This window comes from Labeo rohita, chromosome 21 (assembly GCF_022985175.1).
Source record: "Labeo rohita strain BAU-BD-2019 chromosome 21, IGBB_LRoh.1.0, whole genome shotgun sequence".
Taxonomy (NCBI): Eukaryota; Metazoa; Chordata; class Actinopteri; order Cypriniformes; family Cyprinidae; genus Labeo; species Labeo rohita.
Window position 1 is genome coordinate 5,180,760 of NC_066889.1, and position 20,266 is coordinate 5,201,025.

General features: G+C 38.2%; 1 protein-coding gene across 3 annotated transcripts; it reads right to left on the reverse strand.

Annotated features, from left to right (window-relative positions):
• Nucleotides 1–929: 929 nt before the first annotated feature.
• alg13 (ALG13 UDP-N-acetylglucosaminyltransferase subunit) lies at nucleotides 930–19,267 on the reverse strand. 3 transcript variants are annotated; one of them, XM_051092299.1, is made up of 25 exons: nucleotides 18,870–19,264; nucleotides 18,570–18,653; nucleotides 18,423–18,473; nucleotides 18,120–18,166; nucleotides 17,338–17,410; nucleotides 16,741–16,822; nucleotides 16,453–16,615; nucleotides 16,070–16,139; nucleotides 15,887–15,995; nucleotides 15,718–15,782; nucleotides 14,660–14,760; nucleotides 14,470–14,585; nucleotides 11,083–11,127; nucleotides 10,884–10,980; nucleotides 10,644–10,754; nucleotides 8,484–8,628; nucleotides 8,056–8,200; nucleotides 6,143–6,178; nucleotides 6,011–6,069; nucleotides 5,668–5,739; nucleotides 5,405–5,585; nucleotides 5,155–5,247; nucleotides 4,997–5,037; nucleotides 3,844–4,027; nucleotides 930–1,621 (listed from the first exon to the last, which is right to left on the reverse strand). In XM_051092299.1, the coding sequence occupies exons 1-25, from the start codon at nucleotides 18,987–18,989 to the stop codon at nucleotides 1,338–1,340; spliced, it is 2,574 nt and encodes an 857-aa protein (XP_050948256.1). In that variant the 5' UTR covers nucleotides 18,990–19,264; the 3' UTR covers nucleotides 930–1,337. The 3 variants fall into 3 exon arrangements, with proteins under 3 accessions (XP_050948256.1, XP_050948254.1, XP_050948255.1); XM_051092297.1 differs by having other exon boundaries at nucleotides 10,644–10,757; nucleotides 10,884–11,127; nucleotides 18,870–19,267; XM_051092298.1 differs by having other exon boundaries at nucleotides 10,884–11,127; nucleotides 18,870–19,265.
• Nucleotides 19,268–20,266: the final 999 nt, after the last annotated feature.

Consider the following 20,266-nt stretch of genomic DNA (forward strand, 5'->3'; position numbering starts at 1 on the left):
TAAGGTAGGTAATTCTAGTGGTTAGGGTTAGGGTTAGCTTTTTTTCTAGCAAAAACTAACTCATCACTAAATAAAAACGTGAAGTGAAGACCTGATTATTTCAGAAGCATTGTCACAAGTTTTTGAATGTCAATAGTATTTCTGCTATATTTTCACACTTAAAACAATAATTTGGTATTCCTCTCGTACCATGGTCCTCTTATGCTAAGAAACAAATCTCCTGGCAGTTTTCTCAAGAGGTTTTATTGTGGCCAGCACTAAGTCAGAGTATGATTCAGTAGGCTATGTAACACTTAGTTGTCAGGAAATTACTTGTCTTTAAGTTTTGGTTCAATATACATACCTGTTGATCCAAAATTGCCTTTTTTGTTTGTTTGTTTTATTTAGTAACTTTTAGGAGGGTGTACTAATTTTTGCACTTTGATAAAAAAAAAAAAAAAAAATCCTATTTTCCTAAATAACTTTGACATTCTTCTTTGGTAATTGATCAAGCTGGCTTGTTGGAACATTATATCTCCAAAGAACCTTAACTTGTCTTTTAAGTAAAGAGCAACTGGTGAATTTATAGGGGGTGTAGTCATTTATGCCATGCACTGTACAAACACAACCATTCAAAAGTCTGGAGACCGTAAGATTTTTTGTGTTTTGAAAAGTCTACTCCATTAACCAAAGGCTGCATTTATTTTAGCTAAAACAGTAAAAACTTTACAGTATTACTTAATTTAAAATAACTTCTCTATTTTAATATTTTAAAATGAAAATTAATTCTGTGGTCAAAACTGAATTTTCAGCATCCAGCACTCATCTTCTTATATAAACTACTACATTTCCCTTTTCAGGATGCTTTAGAAAGTTAATTTCTTTCATATAAACACATTTCAATTTGTAACCTTAAAATGGATTTGAAAACAACTTGATTTGGTTTCTAATTTTTTTATTTGTGCAGCTATAATAAGTGACTTTTTTGACATAGAAAAACAACAGACAATGGTTTCCTAAGGCTTGAACTCCTGGTGTGTTGCCAAACGACTACATTCTGGAAGTGTGCAAACATTTGTAAAAGCAAATGAGAAGGAACTCTAATTACACCTAGAATCATGTCACCTTTTAAAATCGTCAAATAATTAGGGAAAAAATCCAGTACATGCTTATTAGAGTGAAATGTTGTTGACTGGGGAGCGAATGTGCGGGGTGGTAAAAGCACACCTACTCTGTCCTGCCTTTCTATTTAACTACTGAGTAACACTGCAGGATCCCTGAATAACCATTCGTCTGCGAAAACAATACAGAACTAACAACTGAACATAAACAGGAACACTTCTGCTGGTAAACGAGACTTAGACGAACTGTGAGTGTGACAGATGGGAGGGGTGGGTGGGGGCAGTGATGTAGTTGACAGGGGGGTGAGAGGAAGAGGGGCAGTAAGTGGCGTGGTGGACGCGGGGGTGTGGGCCGGCACCGGGAGTCCAGGGCGTGAGGTAGTGGTACGTTGTGGAGAGCACGGGCATGTAGGGCTCATAGGAAGGGTGAAGGGGCGGCTGACCGCACTGCTCCTGCACCAGAGGGTAGAACACCGCGCCGGGGACCACCGCGGGAGGATTTTCCATGGCCAGAGGGGTGCCTGAGGAGAGGAGGGCATGGGTGTGAGTGTACTACGGCTGCCCCTGACTAAAAAGGTTTTTCCATTCAGCAATCATTCATTTAAGCCATTAGTCGACTAAGTGCACGCTTATATACATTTATTAACTTAAATATATACAATAATGAGCCGTTAATATGCAGTAGGCCTGTCACAATTCAGATTAAATTGGAGTATGCGATTATAAAATAAATGAATACATTTTATTGTATTTTGCCTGTGGTCGATTAACCGACAAAATTCACATGCACATTCCATGGACGAGAATCCATGAAAAGCATTATTAGACCATTTTCGAAGGATGCATGATATATTAAAACCCATTTAAAAATCAAAGCATAGTGCTATTGTGAATTAACAAAGGCTGCAACTCAGTTAAATAAATAAATAAATAAATAAATAATTGTGCTGCGCATTTAATATGCACTTTAGTGTGTAGGTTACGTGCATAGAGAAAATGCTGCTCCACACAAACAATTATCATTTACACGTGCGGACCATCTCAAACTATCACGTTCATCTGGAAGCAAATGTGCACCATTCTATCAGATTTATATGGTAAATCTTGTATAAACCTACGTCTGCACAAGAGAATATCATTATCTTTCTAAATACGGCAACGGTTCATCACGACTTTACAATTAAAATTTAAACCCTTGGTCTGAGTTTGCATGTTTGGATGTCCACGTTCTTGTTGAAATGACAGTGGTTATAGCATTTCTATCATAAAGTGGCCAAATGTTAAAGATTAAGTGGACATTTGAATTAAACGTTATATATAACCAATTTAGTGATGACGTTTTTTGTGGGCGGAGGGAAACAGGTAAAATCCATGGAATAAGAGAAAAAAAAAAAAAAAAAATTGTGCCTCTGGATGTCAGAATCAGAATGCAAATTTTAGAGAATAGTGTTGTCAAACACGCCATTTGAAGCTAAACGCAGACATTTAAACCAGCAGAAAATGACTAATGAATCCTGCTATGATTACTTAAATTTCATTTAAACAATTTGTCTACATAATATACACATAAGCAGTTCATAGGGGGGCATACTGTATTAGCCCTAGAGTTACAGCATGAAATACTATTTAAACCTGTAACATTTTACACAACATTTACCCATTTTATCCCACAATTCTTTTTTTTCCCTTGCAAACTGTCATTTTCTGCCACCACAATGCACGCACCGATGCAGCTGACTCACATGTTCAATAAAACAATTGCTTCATTGCTTTGATATGTATTGTAAGTCATTTTAAAGTCTATTGTTCGCTTAGATCGTTTATATTACCATTAAAAAATACAAATAAAAATCAAGCTAGGCATACTAGAAACTTCCTAGCAGGTGTGTTGAGGCAAGTTAGAGCTAAACTCTGCAGGACACTGGCCCTCCAGGACCGAGTTTGGGCACCCCTGATGTATAGCACAACTATTGACTATGAATGGAGATTTGAAAGGAGATATTTCAATTATTTATTAATAAACTAGTGTTTTCTGAGTCAGTGTCGGCTGCAAAGGTGAAGTGACGATGCTGTTGCCTTGTGGATGTGCCTTTAGAGAGAAGTGCATCTTTTATACAGACTACATAATCAGAGTATTTGTTTTTAACTCAATTTTATTAGATTTGAATTGTTTCTTTTTTTAAATAAACTTTTCAAGCTTTCTATAGATATATTTTACATGTCTGTGATGCAAGTAGCCTATACACTGAGTTGCTTGGTTTCATTTTTGTGACGTGCTCCAGTTCATAGAGACCGAGGCAGCAGAAGCTGCATCCTGTTTGTTTTCTTTATTTTACAAAAGCACAATATTGTTGTTATTGTGACTGTGTGTAAATAAAAGTAGACCCTTTGGGGTTTCGAATGACGCATTACTCTTATCTGCATGATCAAAAATGATGGCATATTTTGCCACTGCTACCAGGGAAAAAAAAAATGCCAGCGATTGAGGTTTATGAATGATAGGCGAACATTTGGATTTCCTGCCAGATATACTGTAATTGCGTTATAATTTATGGACAAGCCCTTAATCTCTCTATCTAAGAGACAAATAAAATTTTTGTAGACTGATCCTCTTTGCAACTAATGTTTAGTCAACTGTTAGTGGAGCAGCCCTAGAGTGTACAGTGTAGAAAAGAGTAGATGTTTAACGAGCTCAAGATGGATGTGAAAGCAGAGAATGTGGAAGTTGTTAGTGACAACTTACCATTGCCGGGCACATCTCCTTGAGGATGTGGGCACATACGGACAGGATCAGGGTAGGCCTGGGGGACCGTATGATCAGCGGCGGGAACGGTGCTAGGGTACGGCTGGAACTGAGCCTCTGCAACCGACTGTGGATACACCTGCTGCATGTGCACCATAGAGTGCCAATAACTCTGCTGATACCACTGAAACACATACAAAAACACAAGCATGTCACTTCACACTGTTCCTATTAGTAGTGCGAAAACCATCTGTTATTTAAATTGTGATTTATAGTATATAAAGAAAGCAAAATCAAAGATCATTGTCTCTATAAAATCACTGGATCAATTCAAGATCAGTGCAAATCAGCAATTTGATTTTTGCGTTTTTGCCAAAACTCGCATTATAATCAATGACAGTTTACATCGATTAATCAGTCTCTTATTTCCATGCATTTTCACAGTAAATTATAATGAACAAATTCAATCAATCATTGCACTGTGTGATCAGCAAACATGATTGTTTTGCTACAGTGCAGCACTGCAACCTTTGATGCAGCTGAAGTAGATCTAAATATAACACTATAATAAACACTTTTTCTGTGATTAGTTCATCTTGGAGGCCGTTATAATGAAAATTAAAACTGAGTAAAAGACTGAGAGTTTGTTTACATGTAATGCTCATTTCATATGCAAAGATGCCAGCCAATCATAGCAGTGGACATTTCCATTGATTCTCAGCAGACACGCCCCTTCAAATTAAGCGTTCCAATCATAGGGCTAAAATGGGGGTAGATATATCTAAATTATGATTTTTGAAATTATGAAATTGCCAAAAATAAATAAACGATCTTAGAAAGTGCATCTCAGGAAAAAAAAAAAAAAAAAAAAAAAGCATTTTATGATGTCACATATTTAGATTTTTGTCAGTATAATTATTCAAGTACAGAATGTTCATTTTTTGTTTGTACTTTCTTCCCATAAGACTTCACTGCATTTAATTGTTACAGACGCATATCAATTCCTTATGACTCTCCAAGCTGCTTTTGTGTAATAAAAGCCATAAGAGGCCACGTCGCCTCATTTACAAGTGCAGGACTTTACATTAGCTATAAATCTTCAGAGGTGATAATGTGAAAAAAAACAAAACAAAAAAAAAAAAAAAACACTTACCTGAACTCCCAAATTGTAGTAGTACTGGAGCACTTTGCAATCTGTGTAAAAAAAAAAGAAAAAAAAAAAAAAAAGAAAAAAAGAAAAGAAAAGTTAAAAATAACATGTATGCAGAAAACATTACGCACAATTTGTTCACAGAGGTGGTTCCCTCTGACCTCTTGGAAGATCACTGCCATTGGGGTCATAAGAGAAGGGCGGAGGAGGTGCCATGGCCACCGGCTCTCCCAGCTCATTGACAAACCAAGGAACTGCACAGGAAAAACAGCATGGATAAAACTACATTATGAATACATAGTAAGACTGCCTTGATTAATCGCCTTTGCTAACATTAATATGATTAATGATAATTGTACATGACAATCACTACTTTAATTTAAAAAGTTAGGCAAAACCATAACTGTATACCAGGCCTGCCTAGAACATTCTGGGGTGGCGGCTGTCCAGGGTTTATGTTGTTGGGCTGCAGTGGGTTTGGGGGAGTCTGGGAGCTCCCAGTGGATGAAGAGGAAGAGTTTGATGTGAAAATTGCAGCTGGGGCAGAGTTGATTGGTTGAGAGGAGGAGAGGACAGACGACTTCACAACCACCTGAAAAGATCGCGTTACACATGTCCCCTCCAAGGCAGAACACAACTGTGTAACAACTTTATGAAAAATGAACAATGCATGCCTGTTGTGAGTAACTGTAGGTGGCGACACCCTCTTGTGGCGACCCGGCACGAGAACCTTCTTCCTGAATGGTCTGAAAAACATGTCAAAATTCAGTCTGATTAGCATATTATCTCTATTTAATATAGAAATAAAGTTAAAAATTTCCAAACACTAATTCAATGAGTAAAGTCACATTTTCTACATTCTCAAATAAAGGGAAAGGGAAAAGTTGGTTTAGGAGAGCTTGTGCAGAGCTGTCAGAGCACATCTACTCCACGTTCTCCCACTGGAACTCATGTCAGCCACAGTATTAGCATTTTAGTAGACATTTTTGACAAATGAAGAAGTTTGGAAGACAGTACCAGATTGGTGGTAGACTCTGCTGCTGCAGCATACACTGACGGACTCTGATATCCTGCCTCTGCAATACAGAAATATGATGTTTTAATATTTGCTGAAATTTCAGTAACATGTGCAGGGGTTAATGAACTAACCTGCGGCAGAGTAGATGTAGTCCTCGGCGTATTCACCTAGTCAGGACAAACAGTTAAAATTAACCACCATCCATCATATCACATATGGCCCATGTCAAAGTCTAGTAAGCTGCCTACAAAGACAGCACTTTTGGGCATCATGAGCATAATTTTAAAGCACAGACTGTTTCAAAATAATGGCGTACTACCACTTTTCGTCTTTAGTGTTAAAAAAAAAAAAGAAAAAAAAAAAAAAAAAAAAAAAATGATATATATATTTCTGCTGCACTGAATAATTGTTGGTTTTAATGTGCAAATTATTACCAACAGTATGTATCAAATATATAAGATAAGATCAACTGAAGGCATGGCGAGACCTGAACAGTGTGTAATTTTTTTTTTTTCCTTCATGGACTTTGTGTAAAGTGGTGAACAGAGAACTAAACAACAGACCTTGCTGAACACCAAAATGGAAGATGACACTGTGCAAGGTCCACTAACAATAATAAAGGAGGACATTTGTTTACCCAATTATCAGAGCCAGATCTGACAACATGGATAAGCAAAAAAGTGATACCAGAGCGATAGGCACTGCAGAGAGTCTAGGAGTCATAGTTCCACCCAATTAAAAAAGTATTATACCACAAATATTGATGACTAGTGGTGTCAGAATATACCGTTATTGATGATGCATAGTACTAACAATGCCGTTTACGTAAATCAGGGGTTCTCAAACTTTTTGGGGCCAGACATTGTAAAGCTTACTAAAAATCTGTACTCTTAAGCCTGGAATACACTGCACAATATTTTAGCTTCAGATGTGATTCCATCCAGTCAGAGGATTTTAAATACGTTTGATATTTTCAGACAATTTTAGAACACACATTGTTTTCATTTGTCAAGCGTCTCCTAGCAACAAGGTGCACGTTTGTTGTGATCAGAACTTGAACGTCCGGTAGTGTACGGTAGTGTAAGATCCTCAGTTGTGTACTGTATGATGGCCAGTTTTCCTTTGTCATTATTTACAGTACAAAGTCGGTAAGTGTATGATGCCTAGTGTTTTAAAAATCTGTTCAGATTTTAAAAGTCATGTAGTGTATTCCAGCCTTAAGATGCCATTGGAATTTTAATTGTAATATTTCTGTAAAGTGTTTTTTTCCCATTTGAATCTTCTGGACTCAGTTTTAATGGTTAAATTAAACTCTAGCAATTTAACAAAAAAAAAAAAAAAAAAAAAAAAAAAAAAAAATTACATTTTTAGGTCCCTATGAAATTAGTTTGATTTTTTTTTTTTTTTCCAAATTCTGTTGAACCGTTTCCAAATTCAGTGTTTTTCATTTTAATTAATATAAAACGTTTAGTCTGTTAAAATTTCTCCTTCTCCTACAAATTTATTATCAAAAATTGTGGAAATAAAATTAAAGTATAAATCATTAACAAAATGTTGCTCAGAAACCATCCAAAACTTGATCTTACGATCATCTGTCAAATACACGTACATGTGATTCATAGAATGAACGTACGCGCAAAAAAAAAAAAAAAAAAAAAAAAAAAAAAAAAAAAAAAAAACAAAACACACATATGGTTCTCCTTCAAATCTGAAATCTATGAATCGCAAATGATCTTAAACTTGCGTGCAACTGAATGGTTTCAGCACTCTGCCTTGTAAACGACTCCTAATTAACGCCCAAATCCTTTGATCTAGAACAGCGAGCTGTAAGAACAGCTTACATTTCCAAAAAACTTCAGTACTAGTACAAGAAAAAGTATGTAGTCTGCTTAGACTGTGACGTGACGCTAAGCACTTTTCCATGTCAAAGGCAATTTTTACTAAATATGAGCATTGGTGTGGATTTAAGCGCACACACACTTGTGAGGAAACGAGGCCCACGAAGCCATTCAGAGCCAAACAACTGACAAGGTTTTGGCTGTACCTTGGTCACCAGCAGTACTCCTCTCATCAGGGTCCTCCTCTGATGATGTCATGGGCTGTTTGACTGAGGGAGGAATTGGACTGGGAACTCTTGGCACCCAGTAAGCAGTGGCCCCTGGAACCATGGGGCTGGAAACGGCTTGACCCTTCAGATACAGACAGTGAGACGGACAAAACAGTGATCAAAGCACCAAACCCCAAAGTCCTGCTCATATCAAGGACAAAAACTATAACTATAAAGTTGTAATTATCATTCTGAGTTGATGTGAATAGGGAATCCACCTGACTTTAAAGAGCTTGAGCATTTCAAGCTACATATGACATAACGGTATTGTGCATTGGTGCAGATGCCAATATAGTTATCATTCTTGGTGTAAACGGGCCTTAATACTCCCAACTGTAAAGGTGAAGTATAACTGGGTGTCTCACTGGTATTGGCGAGAAGGCACTCTCATCAGTCTCCTCAATCTCATAGAAGGTGATACTTCCCTCTATATCTTGGGTTTCCTCTCCTGGCTCAGGAACACAGCTCAGATACTCTTTGTTTAGAGAGTGCATCTGCCGCCGACTCCTCCTATACATACACAATTTTACTCACTTTCCCAGCAGCTGAATAAAAGGTTTACTAAGCAAACAAAAACTTCAACTGATATCTTGCAATATTAAAAATGATGCAATGTATTCACAGAAAATACAATTTTACACAAATGAACCTGAGAAATACAGCGTGTTTAACAGCCTGCTCTTTGGTTGATTCAGAAAGCTGAAAAAGGTCTGAAACAGGGTTTCTGCAGGTTTTATGGTAAATTTAAGACTAAAAATTCAATCTTCCAACTTATTCCAGGTAGGAACTAGTATTTTAATTGCTATTCTTAGTAGGCAGTGAGGCAAGTCAGGTGCCTAAGCTTTCAGACACAGTCTTTGATTACATAAACATTCATACTTTGTTTTTATGCAACAAGCTGTCAAACGCGGTTTTGGGTGGTAAACTAAAGGGCAAGTTCAAATTCTTGTTTTAACAAGAAATGTGTAAACACAAGGAGGAAAAGGGCATGTTAAACCATTTCAAAATGTCTTTAAGTCACAGTTACACAGTTAAGTCACATTGTTTCACAACCCATTTTTAAGTAAATAAAAAAAATTAATAAATAAATACACTGACCAAAATTATAAACAACACTTTTGTTTTTGCCCCCATTTTTCATGAGCTGAACTCAAAGATCTAAGACTTTATGTACAGAAAAAGGCCCATTTCTCTCAAATATTGTTCACAACTCTGTCTAAATCTGTGTTACTGAGCACTTCTCCTTTGCTGAGATAATCCATCCATAGACAGCATGATTATTGCACAGGTGTGCCTTAGGCTGGCCACAATAAAAGGCCACTCTAAAATGTGCAGTTTTATCACACAGCACAATGCCACAGATGTTGCAAGTTTTGAGAGAGCATGCAATTGCCATGCTGACTGCAGGAATGTCCACCAGAGCTGTTGCCTGTGAATTGAATGTTTATTTCTCTACCATAAGTCATCTCCAAAGGCGTTTCAGAGAATTTGGCAGTACATCCAAGCCTCACAATTTGACCAGTAACCACACCAGCCCAGGACATCCAATCCAGCATCTTCACCTCCAAGACCTGAGACCAGCCACCCAAACAGCTACTGCAACAATCGGTTTGCATAACCAAAGAACACAAACAGCCCAGGACCTGCTCACATCCAGCATCTTCACCTCCAAGATCTGGCACTTTGAGACCGGATGCAGTTTTCACACCACAGACCATGAGTTGGCTGGTGTCCTGGATCGAGTGGCCCTTGGTGGCGGTGGAGTTATGGTATGGGCAGGCGTATGTTATGGACAACGAATTGATGGCATTTTGAATGCACAGCGACACCGTGACGAGATCCTGAGGCCCATTGTTGTGCCATTCATCCAAGACCATCACCTCATGTTGCAGCATAATGCACTGCCCCATGTTGCAAGGGATCTGTACACAATTCCTGAAAGCTGAAAACATCCCAGTTCTCGCATTGCCAGCATACTCACCGGACATGTCACCCATTGAGCATGTTTGAGATGCTCTGGATCGGCATATTGACAGGAACTGGAACCAGCTGTCAATATCCAGCAACTTCGCACAGCCATTGAAGAAGAGTGGACCAACATTCCACAGGCCACAATCAACAACCTGATCAACTCTATGTGAAGGAGACGTGTTGCACTGCGTTAGGCAAATGGCGGTCACACCAGACACTGACTGGTTTTCGGACCCCCCCCCTCCTCACACCTGTGAGGTGGATGGATTATCTTGGCAAAGGAGAAGTGCTCACTAACACAAATTTAGACATTTGTGCATATTTGAGAGAAATAGGCCTTTTGTGTACATAGAAAAAGCCTTAGATCTTTGAGTTCAGCTCATGAAAAACAAGGGCAAAACAAGAGTGTTGCATTTATAATTTTGGTCAGTGTAAATACCTAGTTACAAAATATATTAATACATTACCAGAGAAGAGACCATCACAGGTTCATTATAGTTTGTGTCATTTCTGCATTATCCATTTCTGATGTGTATATTAAAATGTTTTCCTACCGAGACCTGAACGAGTAGTTATCAAAACTCTGGTAGCAGCGCTTGCTGGGACTGGAATAATAGGCTATGTCTGGTCCAATAAGATGGTGTCTGTTCAGGAATCGGGCCGAACTTCTGATCAAAAGTTGTGTGGTAAAAGAAGAACCACAAAAAACAGATTCATCCAATGAGTAAAGGACAGAACATATGTTTAGAAGATACAACAATGAATGAGCATCTGTAAAGAATTTTGTGTCTAACCTGGGTGGGGCGTAGCCTCGTGGTGGTCTAGGTGGAGGGTGGGGTCGGTAGTGTTCGTAGGCCAGACCTGCAGGAGGTGGAGCGGGACCGTGTACCCCTGGAGAACGGACAGGATGAATGTTTCCTGGCCCGGGCTGCAGACGGGGAGGTAAGCCAGGTTGAGGGCGACTGAAAGACATTGCCATCAACATCTCCTTACCACGAGGTTTCTTGAAGTACCGTCGGCGCCCACGCAGCTCTGGGTCTTTAAAGAGGAAAACGGTCATGACCCAGAAATATGCAATCTGTTCATGTGCCCTGCTGATAACTCTGATATCTACCAGTAACAGACCTACTGTATACACAGATCAGCCACAACATTAAAAATATTAAAGGTTCCTCTCTTCATCAATTTGCACTGGCTACCAATAACTGCTCACATAAAGTTCAAGGCAGTAACGTTTGCCTACAAAACCACCACTGGCTCTGCACCCCTTTACCTAAATTCATTACTTAAGACTTATGTGCCCTCTAAAAGCTTGCGTTCTGCAAGTGAACGGCACATTATTGTGCCATCCCAAAGACGCACAAAATCGCTTTCACAGACTTTCATGTTAAATGTGTCCTCCTGGTGGAATGATCTGTACAACTCAATCCAAACAGCTTAGTCCTTAGCAATCTTCAAGAATCTCCTAAAAACACATCTCTTCCATCTTTATTTGACCCTCTGACCCTAGCACTCTCTATTCTAATTCTATTCTTTAAAAAAAATAAACACTAGCTCTCTGTTCTTTTTGTAAGGCCTCTAACACTAGCTTTTTGTTTTTCTATTCTATCCATTTTCTTTTTATTTATTATACAATAATATAAAAGACCTTTGCTATGTGTACTGCGTTAGGCTAACTGAGACTTATAGCACTTACATGTAATTACTCTTTGGTGATTTTGATTGCTTCAATTGTCCTCTTTTGTAAGTCGCTTTGGATAAAAGCGTCTGCTGAATGTCTAAATCTAAATATGAATGTAAAGGGTTAGCTAGTTCACCCAAAAAGGAAAATTCCATCATTAATAACTCACCCTCATGTCGTTCAAAACTCATAAGATCTTTGGAACACAAATTAAAATATTTTATTATTATTATTTTATTTGTCCATGTGACATCAGTGGTTTAACAGAACACCTATATTAAACACTTAATTAAAAAAAAATTATGGAATAAAGCCATTATTTTAGTTTTCTTTGCACACAAATATATTCTCATAGCTTCATAAATCACTGATGTAACATGGACACACTGATGTCACATTTTAACAATGTCCTTACTACCTTTCTGGGCCAAATGCGTTGCTATCTATGCAGGGTCAGAAAGCTATTGGATTTCATCAAAAATATCTTGATTTGTGTTTTAAAGATGAACGAAGGTCTTACAGGTTTGGAACAACATGAGGGTGAATAATTACAGAATTTTCATTTTTGGGTGAACTCTCTTTAAAACCAATATTGTGCCTAATACTATATCAAAATAGCTCTGTTGTGTCAATGCATGGACTTTTCAAAACCTCTGAACATGTCCTGTGTTATCTGGCACCAAGACATTATCAGCAGATCCTTTAAGTCCTTCAAGTTTTGAGGCGGGGTCTCCATGGATTAGATTTTTGGTCCGGCACATCACATAGATGCAGTGAATTGAGATCTGGGGAATTTGGAGGCCAAGACAACGCATTGTAGTCTTTGTCATGTTCTTTAAACCACTCCTGAACAATTTTGTGTAGCAGGGTGCATTATCCTGCTGAAAGAGGCAACTGCTATCAGGGAACACCATTTCCACAAAATGGTGCATGTGGTTTGATCCGTCTTATCTTTAAATGGTGGTATGTGTCAAAGTAACATCCACACAAATGCAAAGAGCTATGATTTTTTTCCAGGAGAACATTGCCCAGAGCATAACACTGCCTCCACTGGCCTACCTTCTTTCCATCATGCAACTTGCTGTCATCTCTTCCCCAGGTAAGATACGCACACACCCGGCCATCCATCTGATCTAAATCAAAACGTCTAAATCAGACCAGGAAACCTTCCTCCATTGCTCTGTGGTTCAGTTCTTATGCTCGTGTGCCCATTGTAGGCACTTTCGGTGGCGAACAGGGCATTTCATTTGGTCTGTGGCTAGTGTAATGGCTAAAGCTAACACTTCTGTTCTGGCAGTATGTGGGAAAGGAGACCAGAGGCTGTTTTTTTTAATAGATGTCAATGGAGGACAGGCTTTACTTTGCTAAATAAACAGCTTTTTAGGAAAAAACGGCTTATTTAATGAATCGACAACCTATCTGCTAATCATGTTTTACACTAAACAACACTTTTGGATTGAACTATTTTTAAATTTTACCACCCCAAAAAAAATGCTGTTTTCTAAGAGAAATCACTGACTTTTTGTGACAGGTGGGATTCAGGTTACGGCCCCGTAAATGGGTGTCACACAACAATGACTGAAATTCAATGACATCAAGGCTGTAATGTGATTGGTTATTAGGGGGCATGATCCAAGTTAGCCGTTACGCTTTCCCCAGTAGTAAGTAATACAGACCCACTCATATACCAATAGTAATAAAAACTCTGGTGGCACCTCCACAGAAGACTGACTGTTTAGCCCCGCCCACAAATTCACACATAGTGTTTACCACAGAAGCGAATGTGTAGGTCTCCAAAGAAACCAAATGATAAAGATGGATCTGAAAACAACAAGACGCTCTGCAGTGCCAACTTGTGCAAAAATGTCTTTGCATTGACTACCCTCAGATCCCAACGATGGGAAAGAGTGGATGAACTTTATTTTTAATGAGTTCCAGACCGTATCAGTAAGAACTCGGTCCTTTGTTTACTTCTCTTCTTACAGATTATTTGATATGTAGAGAGTATTTTAAACCTAAAATCACAGCGGCATCCATCTATGAGCAATGAATGCTGTTAGCCAATCATAGCAGTGGGCATTTACTTTTGAGTCTACAATCCACCACGCCTATTGAAACAAAGTGTTCTGCTGAGGGGGATAAAAGCAGGACAGAAAATAGCCTATTACTTCTAAATTATGTTTTTTGATGTAAAAAAAAAAAAAAAAAAAAAAACAGCTGGAAACCCAGCTAATGAGCCATGACCCCGACGCTGGTTTACCAGTAATTTGAAAACCTTGCAAGACTTGCCATTTTGGAGATGCTTTGACCCAGTCTAGCCATCCCTGTTTGGCCCTTGTCAAAGTCACTTTTCACTTGCCCATTTTTTCTGCTTCCAACAAATGACATTCAAGAACTATTCAATTCCCGCAGAATATATCCCACCCCTTGACTGGTGCCATAGTAATGATAATAAACAATGCTATTTACTTCACCTGTCAGTGGTTTCAATGTTGTGGTTGACCAGTGTATATACAGACAATGGCCTTGCATATACTGAGACATAAACAAAACAAGCATTATTTCAAGCATATAGTATATGTGGTTCATTTTAGCACAGCATGCATATTCAAAACAGTTTAGCTTTTTAAAAATTCTGCAAAAGAGAGAAAACTCAAGACTGTACATCACAATACAAATGAAGTTGAAAAGAGGCAGACCTATTTCTCCAGGGTACTGGTCTGGATGGTTGTAGGAATTTCCCTTTCTGCTTGGTGTGATGTTCCAGGCCGGCACAGGATTCACTGGCTTCAAATTGGTCAAGGGAACCAGGTGCCTAAAACATCAAAGAGGATGTTTAAAGATTCTCAGAGACGTCCGCCTGTGAGAAAGCACAGATAGACAGCTTACTTTTCTCCAAGCTCCTCAATGAACACGGTCACCGCAGTGGTCTGAGTCCCTACTTCTTGAATAAAGGCGTTGTAGTACTTCCCTTTCGGATCCAAGCGGACCTGGGAAACAAAACCATTAGCATGACAGAGGCTGCAGGGAAATGAACTGTGTAAGAAGTAAGATTTATTATTATGGAAAAAACACAGGTGTGACCTAATTGGCATATCAATTTGCAATACGTTAAAGGGGTCATCAGATGCAAACTTCACTTTTACATGTTGATTGAACATTAATGTGTGTTGGCAGTGTATGTACAAATCTACCCTATAATGATAAAAATCCATGCAGTGGTTTTTAATTAATATGTAAAAATAATATCTCCTTTTTCAAAATCAAGCCATTCTCAGATGCCTGTCGGTGTGGCTCCCACGATAGTTAACTGACATGAGCGCCTTACCTCAGATCGGTTGTAACAGTCCGACTTCCATTGTTTCGATGCCGGAGGAGGGATGCAAGTTATAATATCTTAGATTGAGCGATTGAGTTGTTGTGTTGCTGGATGTAATAATGAACACAGTGGTTGTCTTTTACTCCAGACATCTGCGCCGTTGAAGAAGCAGTGGATTACGTTTGTGAAGGCAATGTGCCTCCCGATCTACATAAATGCGTCTATGTTCACACAAATCATTTGTGATCCAGCTTCACCTACAGCAAAAGTGAGTATAAGGTTTTTTTATGAATCTCTGTAAACACCTTTCCTAATAACATGCTATTTAGAAAGTTTCACGACTAAACACGCTAAATGCAGCTGAAGTAAATCTCTCAGAGCAGCAGAGAGAAGAGAGGGGCGGGGCAAGCAGAGCTCATTTGCATTTAAAGGCACAATCCCTCAGAATGGGATGATTTTTGCAGAGCTCATTTTGACAAGGTAAAAAAGGTGTCGTTTTACACAACATTGAGAGTTTTTAACCTAAGTATATTATACACTTTTCATTAAGACCCTAAAGAATCATATCAATTAGTGGAACATGGGCATCCAATGACCCCTTTAACAGTTAAACCTGGTTTTGTCCCACCTGACACTTGTCTCCTAAAAAATACTGTCTGCCAGCAAACACCATGTAATCAGTCTTTTGTAGCTCTGTAACACAGGAATATCACAAAGCACATCACAATAAAATTATGCACACATTACACTCCTAATTCAGGGTAAGAATCATTTAAGCTAAGGTAAAATAAACTGACCTTTGCGGCTGTCTTGCCACACGTCAAACTCTACGTTGCGGTACAGCTCAGGCTCTAAGGCCTTCAGTACCTTGTACGGCAGAGCCAGTTTTCCTGACCCTTCTGCGGCCTGAGGTAGAGAGATTCTGTCAAATACTGATGAAAGTTTAACATCTTAATCTCTTTAATTATGGTCTTAGCCACCTTCTGGTCCTCAGCTCCAGCTTTCGTTTTGTCTTCTGAGCGGCTGTGAACACTCAACTCCCATTCTTCTCTAGAACATCAAAGTCATGCAAAGCACTTAAACTGACATTCTTTCATGTATTCACTTGCATTGTATGGTCAAGATTTTCTGCTACCATCTCCTTTTTGTGTTTCCCTTTGTTCTGAACATCATAAGGATGAATAAATTACAAAGAATTTTGTCTTTTTGGGTCAACCATTTGCTTATAATCTATACTGGCATTTGAGCCATCAACATTTTTCCATGATGACACAACACTATTTAAGAGATAGTCAGCAAGAAAGACAAATAGAAAGACTAAAGAAGACAGAGACTACAATAAAGATAGGAAACAAGAGAAGACCTCTGAGGGCGGTCTTCTGGGGTATCGTAGCCTGCGTCTTCACTGCACATAGAGTGGCTGTTTCTGTATCGCCGTCCTCCTCCTTTGAATCCCTCCAGCGCCACCTGCAGCTCTTCTTCCTCAACTCCCAGAACACGAGTGTATAACAGTTCATACAAAAGGGCTGAAAAATGAAAGCAGCACATACAACTCCAGTACTGTGATGACATTACAATACAGAGCAAAATGTTTAATGTTTGGGATTGTGCAGGTGGGATTACACAAGTGATCTGGTGTTGATGAACTCACACTGACATATTGCAGCATCCACTGGATAGCTCTTGGGGTAAACAATGTCATAGTGACCGTTGTTTGAGCAACACAGCAAAATCTGCGGGGTGGAATTCAAGATGGTAAATCTGCAGGGAACCATAATGAATGCTGCACAAATTATACAGTACTTGATCAACAAACGCTTCAGGAAAGAAAAAATGAAACACACTAAAACTTTGTCATCTTATTTCTTCACATTTCAAAAGAGAACCATCTGGTGGATGAAAGCAGAACAGATGATTGTGTGAATGCTGCCAACCAAAAATTGATCCTGTCTCATTTGATGGCCACTAAGCAAACTTAGAATCAGAGTCCCAGGTGGCTACCATAAGAGCTTCAATGGGAAAACTTTTCACTAAGATTCATGATATATCAAATCTTTCATAAATGTTCAGATAGATGTAAGAAAGCAAAAAAAAAAAAAAAAATCCACAAACAGCTTTGGTTTACAGAGTTATTTCTGTGACACAGCACCCGTGGCTAGTTAATGGCCAGAATAGTGAAACTGAATAAGAACTGAACTTCAATTAGAACTTCTAAATGTGTTAAACTTCATAAGCACACATTCCTCACCTTAGGCAAATTGTCCTCTTCTGCAATCTCAGTCGGCGGCTTACCCGGATACCTGTAAATGACAAAGCACCGCCTGCGCCAAAGACCATTCACATGAAAAGATGGGCCCAAAATTACACATTTTAAATCTGAATGTATTCAAGTAGGTATAGTTGATGATTAAATAGTTTACCCCATTTTATTCCTCTATGGAAAACACAACGTGAATTTAAGAACGTCCCGGCTGCTCTTTTCAATATAATGAAAGTGAATGAGGACTGGGACTGTCAAGTAAAAGCAGTTCTCAAAACTTGAGTACTTTATTCCAAGTTTTCCAAGTCCCAATTCCAGCTTTATTCCAAGTCCATTTTAGATATCTGGTGTATGAGAAGATTGAAAGTTTAACAGCTTTGGTCTGCGTTTCCCAAAAGCATCGTAATCTTAAGTTGATCGTAGCTCCATTGGTGACAATGGTTCTACGATCAACTTAGACTTATGATGCTTTTGGAAAACACAGCCCTGGTCTGTCTATCACGTAAAACTATCACATGACGTAGGATACAGCACAGGGGTCTCCTTTCTGTCATTTTGATACCTCATATCATATCGAAGAGAGCAGCCAGAATGTCCTTTTAGAAATTAACCTTTTGTGCTCCACAGAAGAAAAAGACATATGGTTTGAAACAACAAGCAAACTAGTAAATGATGTGTTTCCATTTTGGATGAAGTATTTTTCTTTAATAGTGATTCACAAAAAGGCCCTGGATTAAAAAAAAAAAGCATGGGAGAGATGCAAAGCATACCTGTACAGTAAAGACAGTGCTTTTATTTCCACTTGACCTGTGGTTTCCTGAATGCGAGACATTAAAAGACACATTAATATGAATTCTTAAACCGCTCTTAAAGACTTAAACATAACTTCTGCTATTATGTGGAGATTAACCAATATCAATATCAACACCAACATTTAGATGTCTGATAACCAATTTTTAGTTATTTTGATTCTTGAAGTATTAAATAGCCTAATCATGAAGACACACAATTACACAATATGCATTGTTAATATTTTAGTAACAGCAGCAAGATTAAAGACCCTGAATACAAACCTGGGGATCTTCCAAACGTTCCAAATACTTCTCAAAAGATCCTTGAACAAACTAAAAAAACATGGTAACAGCATAACACAATAAGTTATAATGTTCCAATTTAATGAGTTTGTACATAGGTTTCTGTTGATGTCTTAAATCACTCACAGGCTCAAAGTTGCATCGGTTTGCCTTAATGAAGTTGACACATTCTTTCCTTATTCTTTGATGGTAATTCTGGGAGTAATAAAGCTTATAACATAACAAAACCATCAGTTCAGCAGCATATAGTCAAAACACCTGAACAGGTGCTTCACTGGAGAGGTATAGTCATAAATACCTCGTCTAATTAATCATTTTAACAACTACGCAACACCACTTTTCAGAATTCACCTTTCACTACTTCTAAATGTGACAGACAAATGTACAGTTTGAGATTATTTTGAAGTATACATCTTAAAAATTTACCTGCTCAGAAACAGCTCGAAACAGACAGGACGCGTCTCTAGCCATCATTTTTCGGTAAAGCCCGATGCTGGCCAGATACTCGTCCATGTTTACAAAATACTTCTTCAAGGCTTTCTGCATCTTCAAGAAATAATAAATAAAAAACAATACACATTCAGAACTTCACGGCTTTCCGAATAAAAGCGGAAAAAACTGTGAAGGTCGAAAGTTTCCTTTCGGGCTTTGGAATGATACAGGTGCTGCAAATGAAGCTTGATTGAAGCGCAGCATTGTCTTTTGGCGCGACTTTAGAACGCTCGGTACATTCAGCAGTGATGTTTTCTATGACAACACTATTAGCTACAGAAGTTTTAGCTAATGTGGCTAATTAAAGTAGATTTATTAGCCTGTACAAGGAGTGTTTGTTAACCCTCTCTAGACCATCAAAAATATGATTCATGAAGTCTGCTTATTTAATTGAAGTTTGGTGCCGTTCAGTATTTCATGTAACAGGTAGGAGCTCTGCTCCTCAGTTTCACTTTCAAGGATTTCAATGCAATTTAATTAAATTTAGTTTTATTTCAATTATTATTCTGAGACTACAATTTTCTATAGCAGTATGTGTAATATAGGGAATTAGTTAAAAGTCTCTGTAAAGTTCAACTAATTGACAATAAACTGTCAGTTGGTAGCTACGTTATTATTATACTAAAGCGATTTGTGAACAAACTTAAGGCAGATAAGGTAGTTTTGTACAGTCTAATAATAATTTATTACGTAATAAAAATGTATTATGATCATTTCCTAATAACAACATTTTTTACTTCAGTTTGTTGTGAAAATATAAACGTTTTAACAGTGGAACTTGTTTTCATTCCGGATTTATCAGAACAGTTAAGTAAAGATATCATAAATTTGTAATGTAGCAAAAGGCCCGACTTGATGGACTTTTGCTGCGTTCCAGACACTGTTGGTGTGGGATATTTCCTCTCAATAAGTAACGTCTGGATTTAGTAACATTAAAAGTGTTAAGTAACATTAAAACCTTATTGTTACTAATGATTTAGTAGCATTAAAACATTACAAGTATATGCTAATATTAAAAGAGCGCCGGTCCATAAATAATTTCCGGGTTGAAGTGGGAAATATCCTATATCTGAGTTGTCTGGAAGGCAGTATTTGAGTAATGACTTTCCTGAGGTAAATGTGAGGATGCATGAGGTAGGCTGCTGTTTACCAGTTGTTTACATGCTGTTTTATTGACGTCTTTCCGTGGTTGAAACAGTGATTGAGCAATTACAAGAGACATGTAGCCTATGTACATTTTAGAAGGCTAAGTTGTAAGCCTACCGTTTCTTTCAGTATCACTTCTGATGTATATTCATGTTCACACTGTGCAGTGACTGTTGTAGTAAAGA

What these genes read in the sequence shown, in the direction of transcription:
- alg13 (XM_051092297.1), bottom strand. Translation starts at nt 18,989, where the DNA reads ATGCAGAAAGCCTTGAAGAAGTATTTTGTAAACATGGACGAGTATCTG. An exon ending in AACTACTCGTTCAGGTCTCG is followed by an intron (nt 8,629 to 10,643) that starts GTAGGAAAACAT and finishes GTGTATGTATAG; the next exon opens with GAGGAGTCGGCGGCAGATGC. An exon ending in CTACATCTACTCTGCCGCAG is followed by an intron (nt 6,070 to 6,142) that starts GTTAGTTCATTA and finishes TCTGTATTGCAG; the next exon opens with AGGCAGGATATCAGAGTCCG.